This window comes from Lolium rigidum, chromosome 7 (assembly GCF_022539505.1).
Source record: "Lolium rigidum isolate FL_2022 chromosome 7, APGP_CSIRO_Lrig_0.1, whole genome shotgun sequence".
NCBI classification, from domain to species: domain Eukaryota; kingdom Viridiplantae; phylum Streptophyta; class Magnoliopsida; order Poales; family Poaceae; genus Lolium; species Lolium rigidum.
The window spans coordinates 160,230,848-160,255,403 of NC_061514.1; the positions used below are offsets into that span (position 1 = coordinate 160,230,848).

At 42.0% G+C, this 24,556-nt stretch overlaps 2 protein-coding genes and 1 pseudogene across 2 annotated transcripts; 1 reads left to right on the forward strand and 2 right to left on the reverse strand.

Annotated features, from left to right (window-relative positions):
• Positions 1–236: 236 nt before the first annotated feature.
• On the reverse strand, positions 237–5,787 carry LOC124676395. Its single transcript, XM_047212466.1, has 12 exons — positions 5,673–5,787; positions 5,480–5,582; positions 5,284–5,347; positions 5,083–5,184; positions 4,902–4,966; positions 4,571–4,645; positions 4,136–4,215; positions 2,963–3,179; positions 2,098–2,153; positions 1,708–1,815; positions 930–1,113; positions 237–651 (listed from the first exon to the last, which is right to left on the reverse strand). The coding sequence occupies exons 1-12, from the start codon at positions 5,747–5,749 to the stop codon at positions 529–531; spliced, it is 1,254 nt and encodes a 417-aa protein (XP_047068422.1). The 5' UTR covers positions 5,750–5,787; the 3' UTR covers positions 237–528.
• Positions 5,788–12,062: 6,275 nt separating this feature from the next.
• Positions 12,063–14,429, forward strand: LOC124674342 (annotated as a pseudogene).
• Positions 14,430–14,831: 402 nt separating this feature from the next.
• On the reverse strand, positions 14,832–18,558 carry LOC124670279 (RPM1-interacting protein 4-like). The gene is made up of 4 exons (XM_047206781.1): positions 17,755–18,558; positions 16,377–16,865; positions 16,101–16,274; positions 14,832–15,096 (listed from the first exon to the last, which is right to left on the reverse strand). Exons 1-4 carry the CDS (start codon positions 17,761–17,763, stop codon positions 15,073–15,075), a joined length of 696 nt encoding a protein of 231 aa, XP_047062737.1. The 5' UTR covers positions 17,764–18,558; the 3' UTR covers positions 14,832–15,072.
• Between the last annotated feature and the right edge of the window lie 5,998 nt (positions 18,559–24,556).

A 24,556-nucleotide genomic window follows, 5' to 3' on the forward strand; every position in this document is an offset into this window, starting at 1 on the left:
GGTCACAGGTCACAGACCACCACCACCAGTTGAGAGCAGTCTCATTCAACAATGACTGGAAGCTGGCTATGTTAGAGGCTAAGTTTCAAGCCCTCCAAGCAAGCACATAATTCCGCTTGAAGAGCACCTTCACACGACTCCAACGACCGGCAAGCTGAGAAGATTATACTCCCTCGCGCAACTCTTAAAATCATCCCAGTTCCAGCAGAAGCAGAACCACCTTCTGCTTTATAGGATCCATCGACTAACTGTATTTGTATTTTCACAACGTCTGTCAATCGAAAGAGTATACTGCATAGTACTATTCAATGGTCAGGTAGAAAGAAGCACAGACAGTTTGGCCATTACACAATCGCCTGATGCTTTCAACAATGATTCAAGCTTGTGCATGTCCTTATCACTGCAATGAAGGACATCCTAGCGGCAATTCATATGACGCACAAAGGTTGGATGGCACCAGATCTGTACAATGTAGAAGGGGACTTGTATGCCATCAACCTGACAGGAAGCCAATCCCAGAACTCGATCCTAACCAGGAACCCTGCTGGAATTCAGATCTGACTGCATCTCTCGAAGAAGAATCTCCTCCACAGTGTCTACAAATCTTACCAGATTCCGACGAGTCTGAAGCTCTAAGCCATTGGCAAGTTCCTGCAACCAAGGACAAAGAACGCAGATTAGGTTGCTACTCAACAGTTGCTACTCAACAGTTGGTACCCCAACAACCCACGCCTCTCAGAGGACTTCTAAATCTCTCAATCATGTTAAGTTAGGTCAACTGTACATCATGCAGAGAAAAGTGGGTATTCTGGAAAGACTTTCAATTGGTTCAGATGGTTTTATCCAAAGGTTGCATTATTCATGTGCAGTGTGGCAATATAGATACTGGATACAAACATAGGTTTCAGGCATGTCGTAGCAATTTTTACCTTAGTCTTGCAGAGCAAATCTAAAGTTATATTCGCTGGGAGAGTCCCGGAGTTGCGGATTGAGATTAACTTCAGGCCATAGGACGACAATGGCCAAGCTGCAGATATCTTGAAGAATGCATCAATTCCACCAGCCAAATGAGCTACTATTGTTTCATCTTTGTCTAAGTACTCAAAAGAATGCCTGCAAGAAAACAGACATGTTTGCTTTCAATGTTCAATAGAAAGGGACAAAACTATATATGCATATAATATTAATGCTGGTGACCTAAAATTGATGTTGTTGCCTATGTGCATCATACGAGTCTTGGCTTCAACTGTCGAACAGTGTACATCATTACTCAGAAGTGATTGACAAATCTAAATAGTCCAAATATTAATGAAGAAATTTTTTTGTCAGTTTGATGTTAAATTGTAATCCCCTCACTGTATTTTTCTCAAAAAACCCAGCCAATTGTGTCATTTTCAAATAGAAACAAAAGTATCTCTCATAGTAAAATCTATCTGAAAAAAACCAAGTAAATAGCTCCAGTACTATTATAGAAATACAATGAAATGACACGCAAGAAGTGCAAATCATTAGTTTTTTTTTTCGAAATGGGGGAGCATCCCCAGCCTCTGCACCGGTAGATGCATAAATCATTACAGTGTAACTGTAAACTCATTGGACAAGCTTAGAGATCATAGATTCCTTGCAACAACTATTTGCAAAAGAGAATATCAGCTAGATATTTAGAAAATTATCATCACAATACTAGCAGGTGGAGAATACTGTCACCTGGAACTATTAGCATCATTCACCAACGATCGTCTTAGAATGTTGATTATAATCTGCTGTTGACATTGCCGAATGAGCCACCCCAAGGACGGGACAGAAATGACCTCTCTACAAATGCAGATAGCACTTTTTGTAAGCAGTTGAGCACACATTGATGAAGAAAACCGATTGAAAGTAGTACACAGTACAATTCACACAACTGTGATTGTGGAAATAATACAAAAATAAATGGCATCACCATGTGAAGCTTCTTGGTGTTCCATGTTGTTTAATACTGGTTTGTTTCATCTTTCAACAAGCGGTTTGCAAAAAAAAAAATATCGAGAGGCCTTTTTACAAAGAACAATAAGACAGCTTGATATGAGAGACGGAAAAGTATCTAATACATACCTGGAGGACTTGAGCTTCTCAATCAGTATATCTACACAAACATCAGCAGGGAAGATCTGGAAAAAAAAGATCAGTAAAACATGATACACCATAGTTATCTTAAAATGGACTTCAAAAGGTAAAAAATGGCAAATTGTTATTAAGAACCATTACTTGGCGCTACTAACCATCCAAATGCTGGAACCATGAATTAGTGTAAGTGCAAATTTATTGCCAATGATACATTTGAAGAGATGATGTGAAATGATAGCATAATGCAAATATGTATCTTAATACACTAACAGCTTATGTCTCTAATAAAAGACAGTAATCACTAATGTTGTGTCCCTCTTCCCATGCATACAAAAGATTTTAAGACAACATCAGTTTTTTCCTTCATTGTCATGTAACTATGCTAGCATATACACAAATAAGTTCCTGCTAGAAACACTTGAAGCCTAGAAAAATTGAAAAATGATATAGCTTGTCCAAGCCTTAATGTATCGTTCAGTACTTGTATTCAGCATTTCAGCTGATGACTTTCTATGAAGTTGAAGACTGTATAGGAAAAAACAAGGTGGACAGCAGCAAACATTGCACAAGCTACTGTAGCAAACACTAGCAGATCATGATGATTTAGAGTGCCTATGCAGTTTTATGACCTTACACGAGAGTACTTTATCCTAATCTCCAATGTGTCTTATAGACTTTTGTCATTATTCATTCCTTGCCCCATGAGATTTTCAATCGTGAAATGCAGAAATGTCACAAAATACATCAGGCATTGCACCAAACATCTACCATAGGTAAAAATTGAAATGGTGATCAATTAGCTCACTAGAGAAAAAAATCTACAAAAATGAGAAAAATATGGTTATAAGAGCACCTGCACTTTCTTCAGTTCCATGCTTCCTTCATCAAATTCTATCAATAACTCATGGTCCGAGACAAATGAATCAACAACACAATCCAATTTTTGTCCTAAATTTACACATTCTGGGGTCAGTATAGGTGCCTTCAGAAACACTCTGAGAGAATTTCCTTTACACTCTAAGACCTTTGGTACTGATAACACAGATTTAATTTGACACATTTCTTCATCCCTGGATATGGAGAAATCGTGATGTCAGAACGAAACAGAAGTTTTTTACGCAGAGCAAGCTTAAAACTAAACATCGTACATCTGCAATTAAATGCCCAGAGCAACACATTTTTGAGAAGCTGGGATGATGAAACAAGCCAACAGGTAAGCACAACTGAAGCAGTAAAAGGTCAACAAAGAAAGAAACTGAATAAATGGTAAGAAATGTATGCCTGTGGTTATTATCTCTAAACATATGAAACTTAAGCAAGTAGAAAACTAGTCACAAATTGATAACTGACCGAGAATTCACAAATAATTTCAAGGTCTGGAGTTAAAAAAACTGAGCACAACAATCAGGAGATTGGTCAAGAGCTCATGTCAGAAAAGGTGAAGATGTTTACTGCAGCATGTTCACAAGCTTAGACTAAGGCATGCATATCTAATCTACAAAGATAAAATAATCCTGTGCTGGAATAAGATTTTTTTGCAAAAGACTACATATGCTGAAACTGTGAAGGAATAGAGACTAAAAATGAAGTGGACAATACTGTGGTAGTGTGCTGTGTGCATTACATGAGCTAGCCTAAATGCATTAACAGATGATAGTAAGCCAAGCATATGACCATTCTATCCTTAATAAACAAAAACAGGGAGTAAAAACTAGTTACAGCGGAACTGTTAGGAAATTCTAAAACAGATAAAATGTTGAAATTTCTTGTTTGACAAAACATTTATTTGAAATGTTTACTCCAACTGAGCATTATATAAAGACCACGCAGAATATAAATAACCTCACTCATATCATAAATTATATTATTGTTGTTATGAAAAACAACCAGGGATATTTTCTGAGTTCAGAATGAGCACATCCCTCTAATCATGGTAAAGTAGAATTGCCATTGATGATATTAACTATTAAGATGCTTTAAAGAGATTTAAATTAATAGAAAGATTTGAAGTGTAGAAGTTTGATACCTTTGCATTGAAGTACTTTGTATTTGCAACAGCTCAACGTCCATTTCACTTTTCTCTATTTCATAATCAAGTTCCAACGCCTGGGAAATTATCAAAGGTGTATATTCAACACGAATAAACATTATAAGCGAAAGAAAACAAAGAAAAAAAAAACTCAACTGAAAAATCTGTTTGGATGTGTATTAGTTTCATATGCGGTTGTGAATCATGATTGTAGTTGTTACTACTTTCTGTGTGAGAGGTTTTGTTTCTAGAAGATATATCCTATAATATAACTATGCAAAAAAGGTTAACAGTGTTACCAGCAGCATAAAGTGAAGTGATACATTTAAGAAATCATAGATTTGTCTCCATTTGGACCATGAAACTGTTGAGCAAATAGCAAAGGTAGCACAATGTTTGGAATATTTCAATTCATAGAACATATTACCACACCTCATATATGTAGTCCTTCTCAACATTTGTTTGGTTGAGGCCAGAATCAGGACTTGCTTCCGAATGCTTCAAACCCTACATCAAAGAAGGTGCAATATTATAAATGTTATGAGAAATGAAAGCTGAAGCGAGTGTAAGAGGTTATTTAATGTAGATGATGGCAAATATTACATAAGCATGAATAAACACATTTCAGATCGTCACAAGAAAAGGGAAGACTTAAAATTTTGAGCGCACAAATCTACTGAACTTCTAGGGATTTTTATTTTGCAAACAAACTTGTTTGGAGGAGGAATTTAATTTCACAAAGAGTCTGGCATTTAAGAACAACCTCTGAATCAATTTTATCCAGCGAAGACTCCAGTGATTCAATGTCAGCATCCAGCAGAATCGTGTCTAAAATAACAGAAAGTCGCATTTTGTTATTTGAAGGAATGAAGCGTTTAAGACCCAACTAGCAAAGTGTTGGCAATCAGCAGGAACTTAAACAGGAGAAACTCAAGCGAAACAACCTTTGAACACTGTGTATCCAATGCCACTGATCTCGGCAGATAACTTTCGGTTCTCCTCCTCTGCCAAGCTCACCTCCTTCTTCAGCCATTCAATGTACGTGGCTAGGGACACCAACCACATCATCATGTTAAGAAGAAAAGAGCAACTCCGCACCACATCCTGAGAACTCTAAAGATCAAAATGGAACCTGAATCATATACCTAAACCGTCACTCCCCAGCGCAGCAGCGCTCGAGTCCCAAGCATCGACTGCCTGCATATCCACCTACATACACAGCAGCGGAAACGAAATATCAATCTGTCTCGCAGGCCGAAGTAAGAGGGAATTAGTAGAGCACAGAGAGGGTAACCAAACCCCTCATTTGCTGTTCACACACGCCAAGCCGACCACACCCACCTCGCACTCGGAGAGCAGTCCTAGTACGGCGTCCTCCTCCGCCGCAACGTCCACTGGCTCCTCCTCCTCCCCTTCCCACAGCGCCGAGAGCTGCTCGAACCGGCTGAACGAACGAAGGTCAGGTACTCGGGTGGTGAATCGATCCAGCGGGACGGTTCATCGGAGGAGAAGGGCGGAGGGGGGCGGCACGTACCTTCGGATGGCCGCCGCGTCGAGGGGCGCCTCGGGGTCCTCCACCGGGACCAGCGCTAGGGTTTCCGCCATGGCCATCTCCGCCTTTCTCTCTCTCCCGCCTAGAAGAAATTCGATTTCGAAATGGGGAAGAAATCAAACCAAGCCGAGGAGAGCCGCAACGGGTCGGCGATTTTCTTTGCCATTTCCCAAACTCCCCCTCCAAACTCGGTCGAATCGCGGTTGGGTCCTGACCCGCCAAGAAAATGACAAAAAACCACCACATATTGGGCGGAATTGACACAGAACTACCATCTTGGGCTTTTCGGCACATAAATGGCACTTTTCGGGCACGGTCGCGACGCGGAGCACTGATTGCTCTTTGTTAGCCGTTTAATCAAGATTCTGATGAGTCTGGCCCACCGCACACATGGCAAGGACGGACGGCGGGCGACTCGCGGTTGTTAGGACTTGTCTCTTTGTTGTTTTTCTCCCGTGATCTCAATGGCGACTGGAGGTGGTAGCACGCCGCCTGGCGGAGATTATGGAGGTCGTTGTTTCCTTCGGCGGGTGTTGTTCGGCGCGGGGTTCAACATGGGGGAACGGATTTGGACTCGTATGAAGACCGCGAGTAGCTTGAGATCTTCTCTTCAAAGACGGAGCAAGAGGCGGCGCCGCCAAAAGGTTCTTCTCAGCTTGCGTCGTCGACGAATGGTAACAAATTCAGCCAGGAGGTATGAGAGGTCCAAAAAATTGGTGTTAACTGTGATGAGGGACAAGAGTAAACAAGCAATCGGTGTGTCTCCAGTGAAGAGCAAGAAGGCATATACATTATTTGCCAAATCCTACCCAAGCCACATATTAGTTAATGAAGAGGATGAGCATCAATGTTATAACCAGTTTCAGACTCATAGCAGTGTGTAGAGACATACATAGGAGAATGTCGTGTCAGAAGAGCAAGGGGGATGAAGATGAGGGAAATTGTTATGATGAAAGTGATAGCTTTGATGTATCCATGTAGGTATGACCTAGTTTAGGCAGAGGAGAGGAGAGCAAAATAAATAGAGTAAATGAAGAAAATAATTGCACAGCATAAGAAGAAGAAGAAGAAGAAGAAGAAGAAGAAGAAGAAGAAGAAGAAGAAGAAGAAGAAGAAGAAGAAGAAGATGCTTGATGATCCATTGCTACATTATGAGGATGAGACAAATGTAGATGATATTTTTGATATTCCTTGTGATGACTATGAAGAAATGCCAGTGAAGAGACATGGCCCAAATTTGAGATCACATTCTCAAGTAGAACTTCCTTCAATATGCCAGAATGATCTCCTTCTGATGATGAAGAGCAACTAGGTTTTATTGCAGAGGATGGTGATGGTGGATTTGAGCCATTGCCATTAGTTCAACCAAAAGGGAGAAAGAGCAAACCAAAGAAGCAACCACATAGGGTTTGGTATGATGAAAATAGAAAAAATCTAGAGCAGCAGTTCAAGCTCAAGCTCTATTTCAAGGATGTATAACAGTTTAGGCATATCGGTTTATGCAGACATTTTGTAGACTACACATTGTGCAAATGAGAAATTTCCATTATCACAGGAACTGTCCAGATAGGATCATAGTCTGGTGTCATCCAGTGAAGAAGGAGAAGTACAAATGTCGGTTCTACATGTCAGCTTCCAAGATAAAGCATGATAAAACCTTCTGAATTAAGAAAATGCATTTGGAGCACTCATGTCCAACAGAACCTTCAATCAACAGAGTGAATATAGCAACTGGTTTAGCAATGTCTATGTGGACAAGTTTAGGTCAGATCCTAACACATGCATCACATCTTTAGTTGACAAGGCTAAAAAGGACTTTGGTGTTGATGTGCCCAAGAGGATGGCCGACAGGGCAAACACTAGAGCCAGGAAATTGGTCTTAGGTGATCACAACAAACAATATCACAGAATTAGAGATTACCTGCAAACTGTCATAGATAAAAAGCCAGGGTCTAGGTGCATTATCATCACTATCACTGGTCCCACAGAAGAAGAGCAGGAAGCGATGCAAAGAGGGCGGCAAGTATTCATTAGTGATAGACCAAGATTTCATGGACTATTCTTATGTGTTAATATTGCTGCAAGGCATGGTTTTCTTGAAGGATGTAGACCCTTCATAGGGTTAGATGGTTGCTTCATAAAATTGACAACTGGAGCTCAAATTCTTGCAGAAACTAGCGGAGATGGCAAAAATAATATTTATCCAGTTGCTTGGTCTATTGTTGCTAAAGAGGATACATCAAATTGGCAGTGGTATCTGGAACAGTTGAAGGAAGCTCTAGATGGAGAACAAGGTAAGTTTGGGTACTACACCATAATGTCAGAAGGGGCTGATAAAATATGTTAACATAGTTTTTCCTAATTGTCCTCTGAGATTTTGCCTTACGCACATTTATGCCAATTTCCAGCATGCGGGTTTGAGAGGAGAGGACGTGAAGAAATGCATGGACAATGTAGCCTATTCTTACACCAAGCATGGATATGACATGTCAATGGAAGAAATGAAGAAGCAATGCGAGCTATCTTGGCAATGGCTATAAAAAAATTCAAGTGCACACATGTGCAAGGTGGGCCATGGACACCAACTGCAAAACTGATTTGGTGAATAACAATTTGATTGAAGTAATCAAAAAATACATTCTAGATGTGAGAAACAAACAAGTAGTCACAATGCTTGTGGGGATTTATGACAAGAAAATGGTCAGATTTGATGATAAAAGGGAAGGAGGAGAAATTGCAGGTTGGGAAATCACATTCTTTTATATGCAGAAAAGATTGGAATGATGAAAAAATGCAAGTCCTTGTGTACCCAAAAGAGCAGATGCTAGCCTCTCGCAAGTGGCAAGTGATGATAACACTTATGAGGTTAGCTTTGGAGAATATAACTTGTTCTTGCAAAAAATGGGATTTATATATATGGACTGCCTTGCAATCATGTTGTTAGTGCAATCTACAAAGCATGGAAGCATCCAGATGATTTTGTATCTGACTTCTTCGAGAAAACCCATGTATTTGAACAACAACATACCAGTTTTATATCCCATGCCTCAACAACATGGCTGCAACAAAATTGACACTCAAGACATAATGCCACCAGGTTTCAAAGGTCACCAGAAGGGAAGAAGGAAGGAAAAGAGGAGCAAAGGAAAATATGAAGTACCAAAACCAAAGGAATCTTCTAGGATGGCCACTATAACATGCACCAACTGCAAATCTCAAGGGCACAAGTACACTAGCTTCTCACAACCTCTGAGACCAGACCTTGCACCTTGGAAAATAACCACAAGGTAATATTACTGAAAAGATGATGTGAATTTCATTTGAAGCTTATTTGATGATTACCTGCTTCGAAATTCGATTTCTATAGACAAGTAGGTCCATTCCTCATGAAGCAGGTCCAAGTGTTGCACCTTCTTATTTTAGACGAGATGCTCCAACCACATCACCTTCTTCTTCTAGAACAGATGCTCCAAGCACAGACCTTCTTCTTGAGGAAACACCCCAAGCACAACACCTTCTTCTTCTAGACCAGATGCTCCAACCACAACACCTTCTTCTTCAAATGCTGCAGCAAGAGGTATCATGGGCTACTTTACTGCTCTGGCAAATGCATTTGTAGGCAGGGATGCAAACCAAGGTCCTCGTGGCGGAGCTTCAAAGAAAATAATGGGCGGGCCATGCTAAAGAGAAACTAGAAATTAGTCATTACTCAATACTTTTATTCGCATGCTTAAAAATCAGCAAATAAACGTCTATCAAACTTCTAACTAAGAAATTGGGGAAAGAGACAAAACTACCCGGACATGGAGACTAGAGATGAATAGGCGCTCGATTTGTTGGCTAGCTGCAGCTGCTAGCGCCTGGCTGGACCTCTGACTGGTGCGTCGTGTCCGGCCGTGCCTCCGGTGACCCCCTTGTCCTTATGGCTCCGGCGACGCTACTGTCTGTGGGACCGCTGCTGCTCCACTGCTTCCCCTATTTTAGACTCCTAGCTTCTTTAATCAACACGCCAATATATCTCCGATCGTTCATACTCGCCAAAGTTGAGAGCATTCATCACAGTTGAATCAAATTCAGATATTAGTCTATTTGCGCCTAGTTTTATTGCTCCAGCCACGACCGCAGGGTAGGCCTCTGATTTACAGTAAAGAGGGTCACCAAGGTAGATGGATCTGCCTGCTCCAGCAGCAGCAAACTCCGGTGTGATTCATGAGACGCTCCATGCTCCGTGGCAGAGAGACGAAAGAATCGTCAGAGACAAAGCATTGCTGAGTCTGGAGGCAGCGTAAGGGCCAAGGGAATATGCCTTAATGGGCTGGGTCTCTCCTACATAGCCATACATACTTTTCCACAGAAATCCTGGGCGGGCCATGGCCCAGTTCGGCCCTAACGTAGCTCCGCCAGTGCTCTGGATGAGAGATATGATTGAACCTGATCATGTGATGTTGAAGATGGTCCTTTATTTGCTTGTTGTTGAACCTGGTTATGTGATGTTGAACTTAGTACTTTTGCGTGATGTTGAACCTAGTACTTTTGCGTGATGTTGAACCTAGTCATTTTGTGTGTTGTTGAACCTTTAAATTTGCAACATGTTATGTTGAACAAGTTGTATGATTTTGAACAAGCTATGCGATGTTGAACAAAACCTGGTCCTATTTATTTGTCAGTTCTTATATCTCTTGAATGTCTCAAAGGCCTAAAATGTGTAAGCCTAAACCCTAAGGTCTCGACATCGTCTCGTCGCGATGTCGAGACCTTAAATGTGTAAACCTAAACCTTAAAGGTCCCGACATCATCTCGTCTCGATGTCGAGACTTTAAATGTCTAAACCTAAACCTTAAAGGTCTCAACATTGTCTTGTCTGGATGTCGAGACCTTAAATGTCTGAACCTAATCTAGGCATTCACCATATTATAACAAATAGTTCAATACATCAGTTCATCACATCATTCAACATATTACAACAAATAGTTCAACACATCAATTCAACACAAATTATTGAGGTCTCACCAAAACTAGGAGATATCCAGCACTACATCTTATAGATAATATTTCATACATCCCAAAGGTTCAACTACTCTTGAGAAAGCTATATGATCTTCCTCATATTTCCCCTTGTCTCTTCCTTCATCTTGAGTAGATTAGCAATTATGAACTCTAGCTTTCTCTTTTCTTCCTTGAACTTGTCTATGTCCTTCTCTACCTTAATTCTCATCACTTTGTGCATATTTGAATGGCAAGCCAATTCAACTCTTGCATCAGACAGAGCTTGTTCTGCTTTTGCCTTAAGACCCTGTGTCACCTGATTCTCCTCCACAACCCTTCATAAGATCCAAGTGTAGCTTCTCTTTCTCATGTGGCAATTGAAAGTTCTTCTCCATGTTCTCAAGACTATCACTAACTCTGCCTCTCTTCACTTATCTATACATATCCCAAAATTCGGCAATTGCATTCTGCATTGATGGTGGCCATTTTGGATCTACCCATTTCACATAATCACAACCTTTTGCTTCCTATAGATGTCATAAATACATGGACATGTTACTTCCTACATATTACATATTCACACCTATCTATTGAACAATCCAAAAGAATAACATAACTCAAATAAATTCACACACCTTCACCACACATCCTAGAAACCTCCTTCCTATGCACCATCCTCCAAAAGCTACATATTTTCAGCTACAACTCGATGCTTACAAAAATCGGAGTCATAGATGACATTGAGGACCTAGCAATTGGATTACGTGCCAAATCAGAGCACACACCAGCTAAACTCTCACAATCCCCGACTATAAACCCAACTGTAACCCTAGATCCGAGAGAAAAAAATCACTAACCGAGCTGCCATCCGACGTGACATTTGTTGATGACTCTTCACCATCGCCCTAGGAAACCGTGGTGATCGCTACCGTGACGGCGACAAGGCGACGAAGCGAGCTCCAACAGCGGCGGTGACACAGTCGAACGGGAACGACCGTAGTGGAGTGAGATCTAGAGGGTGATACAAAACGGCTATTTCCTTTTTTATCCCAGCTGGCCAACTGAGCCCTAAGGGTCGTGAGTTGCCCATCATCTACCCTTGCCACGTGTGCCTGATAGGGGTGGGACAGACTTGTCAGATTCTTGCTTAAACGGCTAACAAAGAGCAATCAGTGCTCCGCGTCGCGATCCTGCCGAAAAGTGGCATTTATATGTCAAAAAAATTCCAAAAATGATAGTTTCGCGTCAAATTAATCGCAAACGTGGTGGTTTTTTTGGGTCATTTTCTCCGACCCGGCCCCGCCCGTGCTTATCGGAGGCTGTGAACTCTGGTGGTGGTGGCTGCTCCGCGCCGCAAGTCTGTCCACTCCCGCGCGCTTCTCTCCAGAACCAAGCTTTGCCTTTTATCCTTCCGCGGCGCGCTATCCCCCCAATCCCCATCTCGGCGTACCTCCCCTCCGCTCGCGTCCTCCCCACGAGCGCGTCTCGCCGTGGCTGCTCAGGTTCGGTTCCTCTGCATTCCCTGCTTGCTCAATCCGCTCTGCTTTGGGCTTCTTCAGTGTGGTTGCTGGCATACTGAACTTCTACTCTGAAGAAATGCAGATTGCGGCACAGATGATGCTGCGGCAGTGCGTGAGCCGCGCCTTCCCGACCGAAGGCTCTCCCGGCATCAATCTCCACGCCGCCAGCTCTAGAGGCACAGCTACCAGCAGCAGCCGCAGCTTCCACCGGTGCTGCGTGAGGGCAAACCTATGGAGGACCGATCACCTCCTCCAAATGAAAAACTCTCAGTCCGAGGTGAGTCCTCATTCACCATTTCTTGGTAACAATCTCGCTTCACTTCTTGTTAGTTATACTACTGCTGCTAAGACAGACAGTCATGATTTTTTTCCCCCAGATTAAAGTGCACGCGGTACCAGACGTTTTCAGCAGCATCAAGAGCTGGAGCAAGCTGCAGCTGGTCACGGTGTCAGGGCTCGCGGCGTGCGTGGTTCTCCTAGTCCCCTCTGCTGGTGCCACCGACGCTCTCAAGACATGTACTTGCCTGCTCAAGGAATGCAGGTGACTCTTTACTCTGTTCAAGTGAAACCCAAATTCTTGTTTGCATATCGGGCATTGACAATACGGTTTATTCTTATTTCATAATACAAAGCAAATTCAGATGTATGCGTGTAGTACAATTAGTAGGCTATATGAAAATTTTGTTATGTTTCATGTGTTACTTACCTAAATCAAATGGTACTAATCTCAGGATAGAGCTGGCCAAATGTATAGCCAACCCGGCATGCGCAGCAAACGTGGCATGCTTAAACACATGCAACAATCGACCTGACGAGACCGAATGCCAGGTAATTCAGCTGTCCACAACCATGGGTTCAGTTACATGTCTCACGACAATAATAAAACTATAACATTTTTTCTTCTGCTTTGTCACCACCATAGATCAAATGCGCGGATCTGTTCGGGAACAGCGTGGTCGATGAGTTCAACGAGTGCGCTGTTTCGCGCAAAAAGTGTGTCCCGCAAAAGTCTGATGTTGGGGAGTTCCCAGTCCCTGATCCATCTGCCCTCGTCAAGAGCTTCAACATTGCAGATTTTACTGGCAAGTGGTACATATCAAGTGGACTAAATCCAACGTTCGACGCGTTTGATTGCCAGCTTCATGAGTTTCGTGTCGAGGGAGACAGACTTGTTGCAAATTTGGCATGGAGGATTCAGACCCCCGACACCGGCTTCTTCACCAGGGGAGCCGTACAGCGCTTCGTGCAGGATCCCGCACAACCAGCAATACTCTATAACCATGACAACGAGTACCTTCACTACCAAGATGACTGGTATGTCCCTCCGCACAAACTGAAATTCTGACCATTGTTATAGTACTTCAGCTTATCAACTTAACATTTGTTTTTCAAACTGAAATCAGTTGGACATTTTCTGAACTGTAGGTACATCCTCTCATCGAAAATAGAAAACAAGGAAGATGACTACATATTTGTATACTACCGTGGAAGAAACGACGCATGGGATGGATATGGTGGTGCTGTTATATACACAAGAAGCAAAGAGGTGCCTGAAACAATAGTGCCTGAGCTAGAAAGGGCCGCAAAGAGCGTAGGGCGTGACTTCTCCACGTTCATCAGGACAGACAACACGTGTGGTCCTGAGCCTGCTCTCGCGGATAGGATCGAGAAGACTGTCGAGAAAGGGGAGAAAATCATCGTTGACGAGGTAAAGGAGCTCGAGGGGAGCTCGAGGGCGAGGTCCTGGAACTGGAGAAGGAGGAGGAGACACTGGTTAAGAGGCTAGCAGATGGCATCATGGAGGTCAAACAGGACGTAATGAACTTCTTTCAGGGTTTGAGCAAGGAGGAGATGGAAATTTTGGACAAGCTGAACTTGGAGGCAACCGAGGTTGAGGAGCTCTTCAGCCGTTCCCTGCCGATAAGGAAGCTAAGATAGCTAGTCCTAGCAGCCACTTCAGCCTATGCAAGGGGGATTTGCAGAACAGGGTGCATGCCATCCAGCGATGATCAATGTAGATTCTAATTGCATATACGATACCTACAGTAACAGGTTGTTCAACAGACACCAAAATTTTGAATCTCATAATGTTTTACACATAGGTACATGCTCCCAGACTAGCTTATGTGTAAAGCATCCGTAAGTATGTAATCTGTGTGTCCAACGAAGGTACAGAGTTTTATACAACTGTTCCTAATATACCATGAGTACCTACTTTCTGGGGATAGTTCAATTCTGTTATTCTCCTTTTCTTTTTCATGGCAATATTTGAGTTCTTAATTAATGTAAAATGAAAACCAGACTAGATTCTATTTATGATCAACAATCTTGTAAACTTTTTTTTTCCAAAAGAGTCTCTTTAGGGAAGTTGATGGCAAATTTAGCAATTTAAAAATTACTCTGCACTAGCTCAATTTAAAACAGTAGTAAAAGGTCAAACTTTTTTTTGGCCTCCTATGCTCTTTCAAACAAAGCTGAAATGATATTTTCACCCAGTGTTGTATACATTTCGTGAGGGACCAAAAACATATGAAATTAAATTGGGCACTTAAATACAATATGCAAAAAAAAGCACCAGATTTTAGTGAAACCACAATAATATACTCGGGCTCCCAGGAAAAGTGCCGCTCCATACTTCACAATTCACAATTTCACATATCTCAGTTGCATCATATATATGTTTCACATAAGAAAAGAACATAAATCATAGAACAATGCAATTATAGGTACATACTCACACCAACAGAATAACTAAGAAGCATTGGGAAGAAAACATGAGAGAGTTTCATGACAAATTCTTCACAAGAATGACAATTTGTTCCACAAGTAACCCAGGAAAGTTCTTCGGAAATCTCTGTGATCATATCCCCATTTTATCAAAGTATACAGCAAGGGCATGTCTGGAGAAAAAGAGAGAAAATGTCAGTTAACGATTAAAATGTCTTTGGAATATCACAGGGCGAATGAAATAGAAACAGATAATGGTAGTTGCTCTGAGCATATGTTCAGTATAAAGATATAGACACCAAAATTTGCATTTATGCAAAAAGAAGTGATTTAATAATGAAATCACTAACAGCATTGTGTCCAAACTCCAAAGTTTGAGATCTACCCATAAGGTCATAACCAATACAAATAAAGCAGATTGCACATGGTATTGCTGTTTTTTACTACTGTAACAAATATGCATATTGAATATGATTAACTGGTTAAGAAAATGGTTGTACCTTATGCACTGAAGTTATCAACCACACTGTATTCATTACACTAACTTTTCACAAAAAGTTACCTTCTAGCGACCTAGCGTATGGTGGATTAAAAGACCACTATGAATCATCATTGCAATACTTTTATTAGTACTAGGATCATACAATTAAAATTGTAATATGGTTAGAATTGAAATTAAGATCAAACAATTCAAATTAAGGCAGTCTAGAACCACGTCTATATGAAATTATAAATTACTCATTATTTACAGTCAGAGTAAGCAGCGGCTGAACTACACATAGCTACACCACTGAGAGTCAGGTTCATATCGCATGACTGGACAGTTTTGCGGTACGTTGTCAATTTATTCAGGTTTTTATTTGCACATTTTGTAATCAGTTTAATTCCACTGGCTGTGCTGCAGTAAATAACTAGTCTAACACGTATTACATGAACCACAAAACTAATTACTTGCTATCTTGCTGACGGACACAGGACTTGATTACCAGATTGCTTATTTTTATTTGGTTTTTCATGGCTGTAATAGATGACAGTAAAGCTACCAATTCCCTTATGAAAATGCATGGTATTTCCAATTCGCAGGGTGGTATGCAGTCCAAATTTTGAAGTCAGACAAAGATAAGTAAATCAATGCTAGTAGAAGCCATACAGTTTACTTAGGAGTTGCTTTTACTACCTGTTCAACTTTATTGTCCCGTCTGCGGTTACCAGATGACTGCTGCCTGGAAGACGAGTCAGGCGACAATTTATCATCCCTCACCCTGTTGAAGATACCCGTATACTTTTCACCTGATGTCGCATCACCCGCATCCCATTCACCAAATGGTGGAACAGCCACTTCCTCTTCAGCCTGGATTCAGAAATGCAAAAGCAATAGCTCATTACTCCACAAGCACCTGTACACACATACATTTTGAAGACCAATAAGAAACCAAGGATTAGAATGTACTACGTTGTAGCCTTGGTTACTCGGCCTCATTCTGCTCCTTCCAGGAGTATGCTGGCCATGAGCATCTGACGAAGCCCTCCTTTCTGGAGTCTGCATTCCAGTTGCCCTGGGCTTCGGCCTTGATGGACTGTTTGAATGCATTGGTGAAGCAGATCCAGCAGCATTTCTGTATGGGCTTCTTGGTGCGCTACCGTCACCCAATTGCTCCCGCTGAGGATTTGTTTGTCTTAGTGGAACAGCCTCGCGGTGATGGGGATCGTTTGCAGGCCTTCTTCCATGTTGTGGAGTCCTTGGACCCTGTTCTCGAGGATCAGGTGTATATGCTGATGGATTCAAAGGTGACTTCTGAGGAGGTTCGGGTTGACGTCCTGGCTCATTTGGATTGGCATAAACGCCTGTTTTCTTGCTCTTCCGCGCACCCTCAAACTTCTGTGTGTACGGGACTTCTTCAGTACTGTTCTCCCAGTCTCCAAATGCAGGAATGCGTGGTTTCTGTTTAACGACATAAAAAATTACACCTTGGGAATATCAGTACAACTATGTTCTAGGGTTCATAAAGAAATATAATCCATCAGTAATCAGGAATTACCATTTTCAGAATAAATAGGTAACTATGCTGATGATTTCCCCTAGACGAAACTATGATGACAACTTAATATGTATAGTCAGGAGATTCTTAGTTCTAGATTAACTGAAACTGAAAAATCCTACAAATGCAATTGCTGGAGTATTTCAGCTATGATGTCTAGCTGATAGATATTAATACAAAAGAAGAACTATATTTTACATGATGCGTGCAAATATTGAGTTTGCACTGTAAGCTAGTTGGTGATTCACATTTTTATATGTCAAATTAATCTGGATCAAGGCAATAAATACAATTCTAATATTTTGTGTTAACTAGTTCAAGAGGATTTGTATCCTATTTGGAACAGTATGTGCTGTCCTCAATCTTAGAAACATCATCTTCTAGAACATAAAGTACGCCTAGCATACATAACGTGAACAAATTACAACAAAAGGACAATCAGGAAGGTTACCCAGTTAAATACACTGCTCATTCATCAATGTATATATCTACAGTTTCTGGACAGAAATGTCTCAGATTAAACTTGTACAAACATTTTCCAGACATGAAAAAATTACTCCGACCTGAAAACAGTATATTTCTAACTAACAGTGCCGGAGCTAGGAAGGGCCACGAAATGAGAAGTTTCTCTACCTGATTAATTAGCTAACGTAAGAGAGAGAAATGATAAATATGTCCTCCATCAACTGAAAGAAAATGCATCATGCTTCACCAAGACAACAAAAACTAAAGATAATCTCTAGCACTAGGAACATGACTTAGCATAAGAGAAAGTACAGATAAATCACTCACCGCCGCCATTTGCCTCTTAGAAAAGGCTAGGATGCCTCCTTTCTTCAAATTTCTTCAGAAAACAGACCAGAATCCTCCAGGAGGAATTACAGGAAGTACCAACTTTTCTTTCACTAAACCTTCCTCAGAAAGACAATTCAGCACGAGCCTCACTCCTCCTTTCTCCTAACCACCTAACGAAATCTAGATCAAGTTCACAACAAAGGTTGACCGAAAGATATCCCCTTCCGGTTCAAACAGACCGAGTCCCAGGAATGATTCAAACTCTAAATTTATGGTATCTTTTGCAAAGAAGCTATCCAATCCAGCAAAAAAGAAGGGATGGACTGAAGGCAGCTCCCTGGCAAAATTTCCCCAATCAAACAAAAAAATCGATTCTTCCCAAGAAGTCAAGAACCAGAGGGGGAGAAATTTGGCCCCACGGTTCTTCAGAGAAACACCCAAATTCTGTCCACACAAGGTGCCGCCAACCACCGTTCCAACTACTAGAACTGAGCAAACATCAACGAATCTAACCACCAACCCTCCCAAGAAGCAACCAGATTTCTTCAAGAATTTTGGTCAGTCAAAGGTGGATCCTTTCACGCTAACCCTGACAGGGGACGCCACCAGCTCCTCAAGGTGGACTCCTTGGCACAAATCTCTCCAAGAACACAAACTCTACTAGTTAATCCTCTCGTGCCGCTCAAAATCCCCTCAAGGAAGATCACCTAGAGAGAGGAAATGAAGGTGGCTCTTTTGACCTCACAGCCTGAAGCGTGTTTCTGTGTGATATATACGCATACGCAGGAAGGAGGGAGGAATTCAGAGTGGGGAGACGAGGTTGGGGAGAAGCGAATGGAGGGAAGAAGACAAAGCCGTTGACGACGAAGCGCCACTGTGTGCTTCCGATTTAAATATTTTCTTGGCTAAAATATGGTACGGAGATATTAATGTGTCGCGTCCATCAGTTTGGCCTTATCCTTTTTAGGTTAAAAATGAGATATTACCCCTTAAAGGTTACAGTTTGGAGTGATTATTTGGGGCCCTAGCAATCTGTCGGCTGATCTAGGGGAGAATCATCCGTCACCTTGGTCGTCCTATCCAACTAAATGGTGAATCTGCACGTGAAAAAAAGTGATGAATCTGGAGTGTCCGGTCATTGCAACATAATTCCGACGAAAGCAATGTTATTATGTGTAGCTTGCAGAAAAAAAAAACGTCATCTCTAAAAGTTGTGAAAAATATTCCAACATTTCAAGCACATCTTTGTAGCAAAATAAAATAATATATGTAACAATCCTCATTTGGTTGAGGCAAAACATTGGAAATGTGTACAACCGTTTGCAACAAGAAAACCCAACACATCCAATGTATATGCCCAATGCACACAACATAGAGAAACACATTCACAACATTGGAGAAATCCCGTCCAAGCACACACCCAAAATTCACTCAAACATGGCAGCATTATGAATCCAACAAATGACATGTATACTTCAAGCATATCAAAACTTTGTATGCAATGTCAAAATCCCGATTCCACTAATCTCTATTGGCAATGGAGGCTTGTAAACTTCTCGCTAGCCATGAATCCGGCATGCCAAATGATTATTGTATCCAAATCTAGCGCCCTGTGGATCAATCCATTCACAGATGTTATGTTCTCTGGTTCGGCTCTATGTGGGGAGCTTCAGAGTTCGTGCTCTATCAAGCTCGAACATGGCGAGCTCACCATCATTTACTCCGAGGTGGCTAGCTTGTCGGCACGGAAGAACGGCGTCTGACGGAGGAGAAGTGATTATGTCAACCTACCGGAGCAAAAACAACAAACACGTTTAGCAGGGCGCGAGGGGGGGGGGGCATCGGTTGTCATAGTGCAACGGAAGTGCAGAGGAGCGGGGTCGGAAGGTACGAGCACGGGTCGGCGGTTGGGCATTGTACTGCCTAGAGTGAAGCCAAGCAGAGACATGTGTGTTGTTACTTGTGTTGGACTTGCCTAAAATGAAGTCGGCTACTACATCAGCCAACATATTGTAAGCATTTTCCATTTTTGTAAAGTCTATAAACCGTGTATTAACATGTCTCGACCTTACAAAAACACCTTTTATAGCCTGGGAATGTTGCTTGTTGCTTCATGTCGCCCTCATCAGCGGCTCGCTCAGGTTTCTCCGGGCTATGCTCGTGGCACGAGGACACCATGGGCAACTGTCCCGGCAATGGTGGTGGTGGCCTCCTCCTCGATTGGAGGTGGTCGACCGGGTGGTCTCGCCGACGAGTTTGGGTGACTTGGCAGCCGGTGAAAACCGCGCCTAGACTTCGGTCTGTTCAGACAATGGCGGCATCGTTTGGCGTCACTGCCTTGCCGAAGGCTTCTTCTTTGTTTCACTTGGGAGCGGCGGATCCAACAGGTTCCCAGCAGGTGGCGTGGGGGCTACCGGCTCGGTTTCAATAAAGGAGGCAGTCCTAGGGTCCCTCTCAAGCCAAGACGAAGATCTGATTGATCTGGATTAAGTGTCGTGTTCTGGAAGACTCCGCCAGCGAACTCCATTAGGCGACTTATGCCTGGAGATTGCCTTATCGGATGAGATTCAGTCGCGCACAAACATGTTTTCTTGATCGTTTGGTTTCATAGGGAGCAATGCAAAGTTCTGCAATCTGTTGTCATCGTGGTTTAGTTCCATGGTGATGTCAGTAGTGGAGAATGACATGAAAGCCGAGATCTCTGAGTAAGGGTGGTTCAAGTCCTAATAGATATGAGGGATTGGCTTGGTGATTTTTGACTTGGATCAGCGACATGGGCAAGTGCGGGCGAAAGCACAGGAGAAGCTCAGAGTCTAATTTTAATGGTGAAAGCTCAAGGTCTGGTCTTAATTGGTTGTGTGTGGCAATGACCTTATTGAAGGCATTGTATTTTAGAGAGTGGACCTTCTCCAGGGTGAAAACCTATGATCTATGATCGGGACGACAACGGTGCTTGTGCATTGTTCCCTTCTTGGAGGCATCGCTTTTGGAGAAGATAAATGTATGGTGTTGTCTTGGTGGTGTTTGGTCAGCTCTAACAAGGAATAGATTACTGTAGCGGGACTTTTCTTTTTTTGTAATTCTTCTTTCTTTTTTTGGTTGTGTGTATCTGTGATGCCATTAGGGCACGGTTGTTGGAGAGGTTGGATGTAACCTTTATCAAAGAAAAAAAAGACCAAAACTCTCGAAGAATTCCATGGTCTCCCCTGTCTCTGATGACCCACAAGTATAGGGGATCGCAACAGTCTTCGAGGGAAGTATTACCCAATTTATTGATTCGACACAAGGGGAGACAAAGAATACTTGTAAGCCTTAACAGCGGAGTTGTCAATTCAGTTCGCACTGGAAACAGACTTGCTCGCAAGAGTTTATCGAGTAGTAACGGCTTTATGGCGTAGGAATAGTGAAATAACAGCAGCGGTGAAATAAAGACAGCAGTAGTGATTATAGTAAACAGCAGGATTAAAATATTGTAGGCACAGGGGCGGATTTAACGGGCGTTGCATGGATGAGAGAAACTCATGTAACAATCAAAGCATGGGCATTTGCAGATAATAATAAAACGGTATCCAAGTACTAATCAATCAATAGGCATGTGTTCCATATTTAGTCGTACGTGCTCGCAATGAGAAACTTGCACAACATCTTCGTCCTACCAGCCGGTGGCAGCCGGGCCTCTAGGGAAACTATCTGGATATTAAGGTACTCCTTTTAATAGAGTACCGGAGCAAAGCATTAACACTCCGTGAACACATGTGATCCTCACATCACTACCATCCCCTCCGGTTGTCCCGATTCTTGTCACTTCGGGGCCATTGGTTCCGGACAGCGACATGTGTATACAACTTGCGGTGTAAGATCATAAACAACGAATATCTTCATGAATCAATAACATGTTCAGATCCGAGATCATGGCACTCGGGCCCTAGTGACAAGCATTAAGCATAACAAGTTGCAACAATATCATAAAAGTGACATCTACGGATACTAGGCACTATGCCCTAACAATCTTATGACTATTACATGACCAATCTCATCCAATCCCTACCATCCCCTTCAGCCTACAGCGGGGGAATTACTCACACATGGATGGGGGAAACATGGCTGGTCGATGGAGAGGCGTTGGCGGTGATGGCGGTGACGATCTCCTCCAATTCCCCGTCCGGCGGAGTGCCGGAACGGAGACTTCGGCTCCCGCGACGGAGTTTCGCGATGTGGCGGCTCTCCGGAGGGTTTACGGCGACTTCGACTTCTCCCCGTGCGTTTTTAGGTCGAAACCAATAAGTAGTCCGAAGGGGGCGTCGGAGGCCGGCCGAGGGGGCCACACCACATGGCCGCGCGGCCCCCACGGGCCGCGCCGCCATGTGGTGTGGGGCCCTCGGGCCTCCACCTCCTTTGCCCTTCCGGCTCCGTCAATATTTTGGTAAAATAGGGCCTTACGCAAGAATTCCGAGGATTTTCCCGAAAGTTGGATTTCTGCACAAAAACGAGACACCGGAGCGAGTTCTGCTGAAAACAGCGTTAGTCCGTGTTAGTTGTATCCAAAATACACAAATTAGAGGCAAAACAATAGCAAAAGTGTTCGGGAAAGTAGATACGTTTTGGACGTATCAACTCCCCCAAGCTTAGCTTATTGCTTGTCCTCAAGCAATTCGGTTAACAACCGAGCGATAAAAGAACTTTCACGAACACATTTGCTCATATGATGTATATATTCTCATGCTATGGCTAATACTTAAGCAGTTCATAATGAGATACATGCAAATAAGATCATCCAACAGCTATGTCAATCATGGAGAAGTACCAACAATTAATAATAAGCACCATGAATCATGTATATAAGCGAGGATTGCAATGTTCATAAGAGAATATGACAAAGTGGTATCTCGCTTGTTCGTATTTGATCGGCAAAACATAAATGCCGAGGCACCTCTTGAGTTCATAGAAAGACTAGAAGTAGTCATCGTCAAAGATAAAAGCATCAAAGTTACACCACAATCAATCATATTTTGAGACAAGCATATTATACTAAGAATGACGAGTTGTGCTCTCAAGACAGTGCTCAAAGAAAGAATGGAGACACAACATAAAAGTAAAAGATTGACCCTTCGCAGAGGGAAGCAGGGATTAACATGCGCTAGAGCTTTTCATTTGTAAGGCAGGAGTAAAATTATTTTGAGAAGTGTTTGTTGTTGTCAACGAATGGTAATGGGTACACTAACTACCTCATCAACCGGACTCACAAGAGCGGCTCCCATTTTATTTATTTTTGGTTGGCACTCCTTCCAACCTTTCTTTCACAAACCATGGCTAACCGAATCCTCGGGTGCCTGCCAACAATCACATACCATGAAGGAGTGCCTTTTTATTTAAGTTTTATTATGATGATGACACTCCCCCCAACCTTCGCTTACACAAGCCATGGCTAACCGAATCCTTCGGGTGCCGTCCAACAATCACAAACCATGGAGGAGTGTCTATTTAAGTTAATTAATTCGGGACTGGGAATCCCATTGCCAGCTCTTTTTGCAAAATTATTGGATAAGCGGATGTGCCACTAGTCCATATGAGAGTCCGTCAAAAGTAAATGACAAGGTTGAAAGCTAAACACCACATACTTCCTCATGAGCTATGAAACATTAACACAAATTGAGAAGCATTTTGAAAGTTTTAAAGGTAACGCATGAGAATTTACTTGGAATGGTTTGAAATGCCATGCATAGGTATTTATGGTGGACACTTTTGGAACAACTTGGTTTTCAGGTGTTTGGAAGCACGAGCGGCGTCACCGCTCAGTACAAGTGAAGGCTAGCAAAAGACTAGGGAGCGACAAATCAAGAGAGCGATGAATCGTCATAATCATGCTTGCGGCAAAATAAATTAACGGAGGCATAAAAGTGATACAAGAACTCGAAGCAATATAAATCATCGAGGCTTAATTGACTTTTTGTTCAGTCATATGCATGCGTGAGCATGTGCCAAGTCGATATAAATGAATTATTCAGAGGAGGATACCACAATGCCATACTTACTTATGAATAAAACAATGCAAGCAAACATCCATGACATGCTACTCATATTAATAAATTGGAACCAAACATGAGAGATCATTAACTACTAGACTTTCTCAAATAACATATACCTCACATGAACCAACTAAGCATGCTCATATGGATGAGTATATGTACAAAAATGAAAGCAAATAGAGTTCATACCAGCCTCTCACCACAATCAGATTGTCGTAGATCGTCATTATTGCCTTTTCACTTGTGTAGCTTGGATAATATGAAATGAAAACCACGCTCCAGCCACCGAAGACCATTGAACTCATGATGAACTTTACAAACCAAAGAAGAACAGCAAATATTTTTGGTATTTTCGAATTAGAAACAAGAGCGAAAGAGAACAAGCAAACAAAGCAAAATCTTTTTGGGTTTTCTCATAGCAAACCAACGATAGCAAACGAAATAAACTAAGAGCAAGGTACCAAATAAACAAATGGTAAAGAGAAACAACAGAAATATTTTTGGTCTTTTTATGTTTTAGGAAAGAAACAAAGCGAAAACAAAAGAATGCAAACTAACAGAAACACAGAAAAGCAGGATGACAGAAATCTGCCAAATCCTGACAGCAGTACAGAAATCGAAATTAACAAAAATCTTCCATTGCTCAGCTCAAAAAGTGTTCAACTAATGAAAGTTAGATAACAACCTGGAGAACATGCTCAAAAATTGGCAACTCAAAATAACGTTCTGGCTGTGCGTACGAATTTTTTTGGTAACAGCACAGAATCTGTTTT

What these genes read in the sequence shown, in the direction of transcription:
- LOC124676395 (XM_047212466.1), bottom strand. Translation starts at nt 5,749, where the DNA reads ATGGCCATGGCGGAAACCCTAGCGCTGGTCCCGGTGGAGGACCCCGAG. An exon ending in GACTGCTCTCCGAGTGCGAG is followed by an intron (nt 5,348 to 5,479) that starts GTGGGTGTGGTC and finishes CTGTGTATGTAG; the next exon opens with GTGGATATGCAGGCAGTCGA. An exon ending in GCTGGGGAGTGACGGTTTAG is followed by an intron (nt 5,185 to 5,283) that starts GTATATGATTCA and finishes TGGTGTCCCTAG; the next exon opens with CCACGTACATTGAATGGCTG.
- LOC124670279 (XM_047206781.1), bottom strand. An exon ending in CGAGTAACCAAGGCTACAAC is followed by an intron (nt 16,275 to 16,376) that starts GTAGTACATTCT and finishes TTCTGAATCCAG; the next exon opens with GCTGAAGAGGAAGTGGCTGT. An exon ending in GGGACAATAAAGTTGAACAG is followed by an intron (nt 15,097 to 16,100) that starts GTAGTAAAAGCA and finishes CTTTTTCTCCAG; the next exon opens with ACATGCCCTTGCTGTATACT.